At 43.2% G+C, this 10,376-nt stretch overlaps 1 protein-coding gene across 3 annotated transcripts in view; it reads right to left on the bottom strand.

Moving 5' to 3' along the window:
• The window catches only part of FCRL3 (Fc receptor like 3), a 19,958-nt gene extending 11,323 nt beyond the window's left edge, over positions 1-8,635 (bottom strand). For 2 of the 3 annotated variants that reach the window (XM_037729647.1, XM_017503723.2), the window contains exons 1-7: positions 8,209-8,634; positions 7,409-7,429; positions 6,089-6,331; positions 5,362-5,622; positions 4,846-5,130; positions 3,753-4,040; positions 3,021-3,299 (exon numbers count right to left, since the gene is read on the bottom strand). In XM_037729647.1, coding sequence (XP_037585575.1) covers positions 3,021-3,299; positions 3,753-4,040; positions 4,846-5,130; positions 5,362-5,622; positions 6,089-6,331; positions 7,409-7,429; positions 8,209-8,239 — 1,408 coding nt within the window. In that variant the 5' untranslated portion in view covers positions 8,240-8,634. Of the gene's footprint in view, positions 1-3,020; positions 3,300-3,752; positions 4,041-4,845; positions 5,131-5,361; positions 5,623-6,088; positions 6,332-7,408; positions 7,430-8,208 lie in introns of all 3 variants that reach the window. The other variant, XM_017503724.2, reaches the window with a different exon arrangement.
• Between the last annotated feature and the right edge of the window lie 1,741 nt (positions 8,636-10,376).

The following is a 10,376-nucleotide window of genomic DNA, read 5'->3' as shown; positions in this document are numbered from 1 at the left end:
AGGAAGGGTCTCACTCTGTTGCCCAGCCTGCAGTGCAGTGGTGCAATCATGACTCACTGAAGCCTTGACCTCCTGGGCTCAAATGATCCTGCTGGCTCAGCCTCCGGACTAGCCAGAATTACAGGAGCATGCCACCACACCTCGCTAATTTTTTTGCATTTTTAGTAAAGATGGGGTTTGGCCGTATTACCCAGGTTGGTCTCGAACTCCTGGGCTCAAGCAACCCTTCCTTGGCCTCCCAAAGTGCTGTGATTACAGGCATGAGCCACTGTGCCTGGCCAAATCATAAAATCTTTACAATGTTTTGTAATGAGATTGGGGAGTGACCTCAAACCTTTTAGTATCACGTGAGAGTTCAGTTATGTTGTGGCAAAGGTCTAAAATGAGGAATTAAATGTAAAGGTACGTTATGTGTTTTTCCATGAAGAAAAATTAGTATTTAATTTTTGTTGACTTTTTGGTGATTCGTGGCTATTGACAATGTTAACACTTAGCAGTTACTTTAAAAAGTGACCTTTAACGGTACTCATATTGTTAATGCTTTCTAAACTTATGCTATGGAGATAATATTTTGGAAAATAGTTGTTTAAAAATATTTACATTTCTATGTGGTCTTATTACTAGAAATTTAAGTATATCAACTTTAAAAATTTATATCTGCACCTTTAAAAATCTGTAGAAACAGAACATGGAAACTAGTTTATAACTCTTCCAAAGCTAAAACACATTTGATAGAAATTCAGCATGCAGTGGCTGGGCGTGGTGGCTCACACCTGTAGTCCTAGCACTTTGGGAGGCTGACGCGGACAAATTGCTTGAGCTCAAAAGTTCGAGACCAGCCTGGGAAACATGACAAAACCCCGTCTTTACTGCAAATACAAAAAGGAAAGCAGGCCATGGTGGGATGCCTCTGTAATCCCAGCTATTCGGGAGACTGAGGCAGGAGAATTGCTGGAACCCAGGAGGTGGAGGTTGCAGTGAGCTGAGATCATGCCACTACACACCAGCCTGGGCAATAAAGTAAGGCTCCATTTCAAAAAACAAAACAAAACAAAAAAAGAACAACAACAAAAAAAGGAAATTCAACATACAGTACTTCCCACTTAGTTTACAAGAACAGTTAATGAACATCAACAAATATATAAACTTATTAACCAAATTTCAATGAAAATCTTTGTATAATTAGACTATGGGATTGAAAAATGAGTATTATGGACTTGAAAGAGCAGCAGTGATGATCTGCTTCCACTTGAATCTAGATATATTGGTAAGATAAAGCTTTAAGCAATAACAGACACTGATAGGAATAAGACCAAACTCAAAATCAAACCTCAAATAACTGTACCACCATAAGTAAACTAAGAGTTACAAAATAAATGAAGCATAATCAATTATAATAATTTTAGTCATATATTTTAAATCAAAGATTTAAAAATAATGTTTATTTGATTCTTTATCTTTCTTTCTTTTTTTTTTTTTTTTACATGATCTCACTCTGTTGCCCAGGCTGGAGAGCAGAGGAGCAATCTTGGCTCATTGCAGCCTCAACCTCTCAGGTTCAAGCAATCCTCCCACCGCAGCCTCCCATGTGTCTAAGAATACAGACACATGCTACCATGCCTGATTGAGTTTTGTATTTTTTGTAGAGACAGGGGTTTCTCCATGTTGCCCAGGCTGGTCTCAAACTCCTAAGCTCAAGTGATATGCCCACCTCGGCCTCCCAAAGTGCTGGGATTATAGGCGTGAGCCACTGCACCCAGCCCCTTATTTGATTTCTATTTTTCTGTTTGTTTTGCAATGTGCCTGTTAAGTTAATACAGTAGTACATGTATATAATTAATACACAAATATATGTGTATTAATATATACATAGGTGGGGTGCGTGTTAAACAGTTTTGACAGAGAGTGATGTAGGATCAAGAATTTTTGCACCTCCATGATGTGCTGGCTCAATTACTGTATAAGGGAGGAAAATAAGCACAAGTCTAGTAAGAAGACTTACTCAAGGTTATACAAATGATATTTTCCTGTTCAAGACTGGAGTCTCTGTTTCAGCACACTGTCTGGCATTCCCCGGTTTTAATACCTCCTTAAATCATTACCCAGGTTTGGCCTATAGGAAAGATTATTATTAGCCAAAATGTCATATGTGTTTTAATAATTTGGAATCATTGAGGAACAAGAGTCCATGGCAAAATCCAGAGAATGTAAGGGTTTGGGTTACCGGGAATTACTGCCATCTCTCTTCTATTTTGTCATCTTCTCCTAGGTCCCAATGCTCTCTCCTATCCTCCAAATGCTGAGCACTTTGGGATAACCATCTCTTGGACTGGAGGTTATCTCCTAAGTGGTTGGTCACTTTGCTCATTGTTCTTAGGGGCTGGACATGGGAATTATGAGATGCTCCAGTGCCTCTGCTGAAGGAAAATTTTGTTAGGGGATACTGAAAACATAAGATTAAATGAGACCCAATCAGAAGGCATTTGGAGAAAGTGAGAAGGTTAGATAGGTCATTGGAATCTGGAGTCCATGAAAGAGGCCTGCTGCCGTGATGCCTGTGGGTATCCATAAGGAGAGACACTTCAATGATCCAGGGAGCCAAGTGGAAACTTAGATCAAGATAGAGGCAGAAAACTGTGGCAAGGAATGATCTGGTCATTTGTTCCTGGGCAAAGGAATTCAGAAATAAGGGCTTTCTGTGCCATTTTCCTTTGTCAGTAATTGCTGACCCATCACATATTTGGTATTCTGGAAAGCCCTTGTGCCTTCACCAGAAAAAAAAATGAATGGGGTATATGGATGGCTATTCATGACAATTACAGAGGAATTAAAAAAAAGAAAGGTATGGTCTAAGTTACTAAATGTGTAGTCAAAGGAAGAATCCCAGAACTCCCAGGCAGAGTTAGAAAGCGTGGGAAGTCTATTGGGATATCAACCAGGAAATAGCCCAGTGGAGCTGTTTGTGAGAAGACATGGCCTATTGTATTGGCTGTTAACTGCTGTGGATAGATCTTGCTTACCTGCGATGCTGAGACTCACTCTGTGACTGCGCTGGGCCCCCAGGCCATTATCAGCATCACAGGAGTAGTTTCCAGAATGTTCTGCTCTAAGAGAGAGGTTGAAGGAGGCTCCTCCTCCAGAGGGGGCTGAGCTGTTCCCCAGGGTGACATTCTCGTGATAAAATTGGTACAGGATCGGGGGAGAGCCTCTCGGTGCCTCACAGTGAAGCTCCAGCAGGTCCCCCACCACAGCCTGGGGCCCTGGAGCCCTGAGGGTGAGGACGGGGCAAGACACTGGAACTGAGGGAGACAAAAGGGCTGTCAGAGGATTCTGATGATGTGACAGATGCACAACCTCTCTCAAGGAGCCTAGCAATAGATACATCCCTTGTCCCTTGATCATTGTTTCCCACTGATCACATTTTTCTCATCAAAAAATCAGAAGCATTTCCCCAAAACAGTGATAAGTAATCCTGGGTAATTTGTTTTCATGACCACTCAGTCTTCCCCACAAGAAGTAAGATGCTTCAACTTATTTCACCATCTTTTCGTCTCTCTCTCTCTGTCTCTCTCTCTGTCTCTCTGTCTCTCTCTCTGTCTCTCTGTCTCTCTCTCTCTCTCTCTCTCTCTCTCCCCTCCCTCCCTCCCCCTCCCTTCCTCCTTCCCTCCCTCTTCTGGGAGATCCTAGTGGTTGATGAAGAACCTAAACCCTAGCTGGCAACTTGAGGCTGTGTAGAAGGAATCAGAACTTACTCCTCACGGTGACTTGAATCCGTGTGCTGAGGATGGGGCCATGAACATTGTCAGCTGCACAGTAGTATCTCCCTGCATCTCTCTCCTTCACTGTAGGGACCTGCAGCTCTGCCAACAGGGAACGCTGGGTCTTTCTACCCAGGCTTCTTACTGTTCCTTCTCTGTGCCAGGAGAATGTGACATTTCCTGAACCTTGGGCTACTGAGCAAATAAGGACCATATTTTCTCCTTCAATCAGCTGCCCTCCGGTGGGCTGGATCTCTAGATTCACATTAGACACAGGGACTCCTGGGAGAACACAAGATGGCATGTGAGGGTCCTGATGACAGGGACCTCAGGGTCAAGGGGAAGGCTAGAGGTGCCATGAATAGCCAATAGCAGCAGGTGCTGCAGGGAGACACCCTAAGTAAGAAATAAGAAATTGTGTATACTATTATAAAGGAAACAACATCCCTCTCACTCCCACAATTCCCATCCTTGGGAAATGTGGACACCAAGTCCATAATCTCCATAAACCCAATGTTTCCTGATCACATTTTATACATATTTATCTCTAAGGAATCTTTGATGTACCATTGAAACACAAAGTAAAAGAGAACACCAGAGATCTATTTTGAAGATCAAAATAGAATCCAAACCCTTCTCCTATTCTTCAAGACTTCTCTAGATTTACATGCATGTCTCCATATCTTTATCTATTTCAGTCCATATTCATCTTCCCTTTTTCTGACTATTTTGTTGTGAATTTAGGTAACCCAATGGAAGCACCACAGGGGGCCTCTTAAAACTGCATATGTTTAGCTGTGCTTCTAGTTGTCTGTTGGTTCATGAGAGACTGATATTGTGCATCTCTGTAACCCCATAGGGTTGGGCACTCAGTAACTGATCAATAACTACTATTACCTGACTCAAGTGGAATAAAATTTTCTAGGGCTGTTAGACCAATGTTGAGCTTATTAAAGAGAGAATCATACCAGAATAGCTGGACACTCCCCTCTGATGTGTCCACCATCCCAGGGGTGCAGGAGATGTCACTGGTCTGCTCTCCTCTCCCCAGCTCTGACTCTGGAAGAGCAGGCCCTTGGATACTCACTCTGTACATGTATCTGAGATCTCAGGCTCCTTTTTTTGACGCTGTGAGTCACTGTCTCTGCCTCACACCAGTAAGATCCCGAGTCTTCTGTCCACATGGCAGGGATCTGGAGCTTGGGGGACCTGCTCCAGCCTGATCCGAGGGTCTGGCTATCTCTGAAGAAGGAGAACTGGAGCTGAACATTTGGCTTCTGTGGAGAGAGCTGGGTCTCACAGGTCAGGGTCATGGCACTCCCTTCTACGGGTGTGGAAGAGCTGGCTTTCAGCACAGGATGTGGAAACAGTTCTAATGAAAAGAAAAAACATAGTTCCCAGGGTGGTGAGGCTCAGAGTTCCTGGAGAGATGCACCTGTGTTCTCAGCACCAGCCACCCAGAGAGAGAGAAGCATGAAGCAAACATCTCCCTCCCATGGCTGAGCCATAAGAAGCACTTCATGAAATTCCCACTGATAAACACCTTCCCTTTATCCTCAGTTTTCCTACTAAACCCAATAATCCATAGAAATCTAACCATTACCTTGAACTTGGATACTTAGGGATTTTGAAGTTTGTTCATATGGTATTAGGAAAGTCGTCCTATCAGCAGTACAATGATATTTGCTATTGTCCCTGGAGACCGAATTCAGTTTGATGGAGTCTAAATTATTACTATTAGGAAGCTGTTTTCCATCCTTGTAGTAAACCTTTTTATTGGCTTTTTTGTCATCTTTCCCCTGACATCTCAGAGTGACATCATCTCCTTCAAAGACCGGATGTGAAGCCTGCAGGATCAGCCAGTCTGCAAAGAGCACAGGAGCACAGTCAGTTTATCCACCGCTGCTTCTGCCTTCACTCTCATTTCTGCCCATGAGGCAAGAACCACAGTTTTATACACACTTGCAAATGGTTCCCACTCACATTGCCACATGACCCCAACACCTGATTCTTGCTTGCCCTAGAAGAGTGAACCAGTTCCCAGGAAACATCCTTGAGAAATCCTCACACATCTTTACGCAAAAGAGGAATCCCAGACCTGAACCCCTTTGTCTGATGGCCCCTGGGTCACCCATACTCCCTTGGAGGAAGGAGATAGATAGACAATCCGGCATCATGCTGTTCCCCTATCTCCTTATTTTCCCCACTGGCTTCAGCATATCAAACATTCCCATGTCTGCTTACAACTCTGCCTGTGCTCCCTGCGTTAACCCAGCCCTCAGATACTCCGCCTGGTGGCTTGACTTTAGACGTCCCCTTCCTTTCCTCACCAGATGAAAATTCCACATGCACGGCGTCACTGAGGGAGGATCCTTGGGTCTTGCATTTGTAATTTCCAGACTCTCCAATTTGGATCTTGTTACCTCTTACTCTCCACGATTTCATATCACGATACCAAATTGTATTTCCCTGGGCTAGGGAATGGGATTCCCTGCATGTGAGAGTCACTTTTTCTCCTTTGAAGGTTGTGGACCATGGAGGTTCGAGGAGAAGTACAGCTTTTGGAGCTACCCCTGAACAAGAAATAGGAAGACGGAGGCAGGAGAAGGTAAATGGGAGGTGGACACAGAACAGGGGGAGCCCAACCTACAGTCAGGAGCTTTCCTGGACTAATCTCCAGTTGGGACCAGGGTGAAAAATGGAGCAGAAATAACCTGGGGAAATGCCTGGGAAAGAATCTGTTCTTCCTCACCTTCTTCCTGGAGGTGGGCAAAAGGGTATTATAAGGGAGAGGCCTCAGGCTCTTGGCATAGCTCAGAAAAGCTCAGGAGATGTGATTTGCTATTGGGCAAACACTGTGAAGGCCTCAGAAGGTGGCTGATTCTGAAATTCTCTTGTCCTATACATTTCTGTCAAGATAAAGGTGAACCTGGGATGTATATACCTCAGAAGTAGTTTCTAGACTCCAGAAAATCACTTCCTCCTTGTTAACATTTAATGAATAACATTTTTTCACTTGTGTTACATTTATACCTTTCTCAGTTTGAGAGTCTGTGGGGAACGCAACCATACTCTCCATCTAAGTTGGACACAGTTAACAATGGAGGGATCGAAAGAATTTAAATGGAGGCAGATGGGCTGCTCGAGACGTCAGACTTGTGTATGGAATTGCAACTGACTGACAGGCATGGAAGTGAGGCGTGGCAGTGGCATGAGCTCTTTTTGGAGATTTATAAGGATTCTGCTGTAGCATCTTCCTGCGAGAATGGGAGCTATTTCTGTGTCCTTTGGTAGCAGCACTAGCTTGGGCACACAGAGGGAGAGGTATTAGGGAATACAGAGATCAGATATGAGATTCCTTCATCATCAGCCTCTTGCCTTTGCCCTTTGTTCTGCAAATGTTTCCTTCCCCTCTACTCTGAGGAATCCTGATAATGTGGGGGATAAAAAAAAAAAACTGGAGACTGAAAAAGCCGGAGGAAACTCTGTTAACCCAATAGAGTAGCAGATTGACCCCAGAGCAGCAGCACTGCTGATGCGATGCATTCCTGCAAGGGTTGGGACAGGCTGTGTGGGCTGAGGGGACCAATACCCAGAGACCAGAGGGGTATGAGAGGGAAGGAGAGGGGCAGAGAGAAGGAGAAACTTACCTGACTGTCCTCTTCCAGGAGCTGTGACAGAGCAGAAAATGAAAGATTAGCATGAAGTAATGTTTTTCAAATATTTTCAATCAGACACTCTCTGAAACATTTTCTAACAACCCACCCACAACTGCTTCTTTTGTTTTTCCTTATCACTTCTTTGCTCCCTTTGTTATATCAACTGAGTCCCTAAACAACAAAAAATGGCCTATGATTTATTTTACAAATGTGATGGCTGTGTCCAAGGCCTGACTCCTCTCTGCTGTCACTTACTTGGCCGCGGCACCCTTCAGTCCTTCCCTCTCTTCTCTGAGGACAGAGGCAGGCAAGGACTGGCTGAAATGGTTTACCCTCCCTTCGTTCCTTGGGCTTCCTATTGTTCCTCTCCCTTTTTCAATCTCTGATTAAATTTTGGCTTAAAACTTCTAGAAAAGAGTGATGTTTCTCAGTAGACCTTCCTTCATGTGCCTAGGTTTTAGAGGTAGCTGTTTATCTGAAAAATTCTTTAGTTTGAGGCTTAAGAGGGAGGGAGGGATATAGAGTCGTGGTTTGGCAGAAGGAAAAATCCAAGTTTCCTCTGAGATGAAAAAAAGCAGTGGGCGAGAAGCCAAGGGCAGCATATCTGGCTTACTGTGATAGTTGCCTCTGGAGCCTCTTTGTTGTCCTGGGAACCCAGCTCTGCTCACTTCCCATCCCTTGCTATCTGTCTCTAAGCCCCAAGTAGAAGCAGAGATAGAAGCTCCTTGGCTTTTTCCCTGGCCAGCTTTAGGAACTGAGGCCATGGTCCCCAGTCTAGCCCATCTACTCACTCCAGATCAGCAGCAGCAGCCACAGACGCATGGGTATCGGCCAGGCAGAGGGCAGGACAAGTCTGCCTCACCAAAAGCCCGACTTATCTCCGGGAAAGCGGGCAGGAAGCTGCTATTCAGATGAGACGTGCGAGAATTAAAAAAGGGAAGAACTTAGTATCATATCTTGCTTTGGGCTCTAAAAATGTGAATGTGGCTACTTCCCTAAATGCTGTTTGTATCTCAATCCTGACAGCGATGATACATTTTCAGAAGTTTCAGTGATCTTCTAACAGTTCTGGTCTCCCAGGAGTGATGTCTCCAAGGCTGTGCCTAGGTTCTCTAGAAATGTCAAGCTGTGGATTTGCTAGTATTCCAATAACTCTTTCTTCAGTTTTCATATGGGGAGACCCCTTCACTACCTTGTCTTCACACAGCCTTTGTTTCCGCATGCAGCTCCTAATGTAGGCAAGCTTAGTGGGCGTGGTATGAGTCGCACAGTCAAGGCATCAAAGCATACGTGTTTTTCACTTTCACATAAGTTGTCATGAGACTCTGAACAGGAAAATAACAGAAACTTACAGATTGGGAACTACCCCTAAATCTCACCTAAATCTGTGCAAATTAGGAGATAAATCAGCAACGTACCACTGTTTTTAAATCCAGAGCCCTTTTCGGAAAGGCCTTCCCTCACTTTTCAATCAAAGAGGTTCCACCCCATTATTTTATTTCAGGTCCTTTGTGTGTTTTTCACAGTGTTTATAATAATTCGCGATTATTTTCTTGCTTGTTTTTGTGTCTTCTTTCCCACTAACATTGAAGGCCCCTTTTCTTACCGACTATAGCCCATGCACCTCTAACAGTTCTTTCTTGAAAGCATGCTTTTAATAAACATTGTTTGAGGGACTATTGAATAGACTGGCAAAAACTCTGAACCAGTGTTTCGCAACCATTTTTTCATTATCGCTCCCCTAAGTATCCTTTTTAGACATTTTTGGTTTTCGCCACCCCCTTCTTCCATGAAAATTCAATACCACAAATATACTGCTTATCTGTTCATGTGCTGCATGTATAGCTGTGTTTTATACATAAAAAAATAAGATTTATTTTTATCTTCCCAAGAGCCAATTCTTGCCCCTTTGAGGGTGATATCACTTCTGTTAGGAAGGCATGTTTTAGACTTAGAGGTAAACCATTCTCAGTAATCTAACTACCAGGATAAAATTGTCATCATTCAGAGACCTTGTGTCTTTACATTAAAAATGGAAGATGATCTCAGATCGAATGTCCCATCCTCAGGGTGGCCAACCTTTAGCATGTAATGAAAAGAGTGTCTTGTTTTTTAACAACTGTCATTCTGTTCTTTCACCCATGGAAGTTACCAAATTTTATCTTTCTCTATATATTTATGTGATTGTATAATGCCTATTTTTCTCATTAGATAGTTATCACAAGGATTAGTCATCAGAAGTCCGGTTCGTTCTTCATTTTGTTTCAATGCCTAACAGAGCACTTGTCACGTACCAATTTGTCAATAAGGACTTGCTGAATGAACAACCAACAAACAGTGAGGAACAGGATGGCAACGGAAGAGGATTGGATGTGTTTCAATGTGTTCTTAGTCACTCCTGGTTAGAGATTTCTCCAATGTCCTGGAGAAGAGGTATTGGTTATATCAGTTTATTTAAATTAAATTATTTATTAAAATTGTAACCAGTTAATCCATACTGCGGGGTCATTATAAACTAATAATTGTAGAGTATGGTGCCACTTCTACTGAGAGGTATTATCTGATCTCCCATATTTGGGCTGGGTGTTCCGCTCAAGTGCATCAATAACAGTTGAATTTCCTTCACCCCAGAGGTGATCACAGTGAAGTGAAATTTCCTAACCCCCCTGTGGTATTCCTCAGTGATCTAAGTATCTTTAGGAAAGAAAGTGGCTAGGGCTTATTCTTTATTTCTCTGAGGACAGCATGGCCATCAACAAAAGGAAGGCTTACTGGAACATGGATAGCGTCAAGATGCAGTGTGTCAATTCAGACTAATTCAACACCTGAATAAATGCAAATTCATTTCACGGTCCAAGGTGAAGATGTTGTTGATGGCTATGAACAGTTGTTTCTTGTGGTTGGAAAGAGATGCTCAGAAAACAGCATTTTGTATTTAATTGCTCATCTGTAGCCAAAA

The sequence above is a fragment of the Cebus imitator genome, unplaced genomic scaffold (assembly GCF_001604975.1).
Source record: "Cebus imitator isolate Cc_AM_T3 unplaced genomic scaffold, Cebus_imitator-1.0 Scaffold313, whole genome shotgun sequence".
Classification (NCBI taxonomy): domain Eukaryota; kingdom Metazoa; phylum Chordata; class Mammalia; order Primates; family Cebidae; genus Cebus; species Cebus imitator.
Note: the sequence above shows the minus strand (reverse complement) of the source record. Positions and strands in the feature narration are given on the sequence as shown.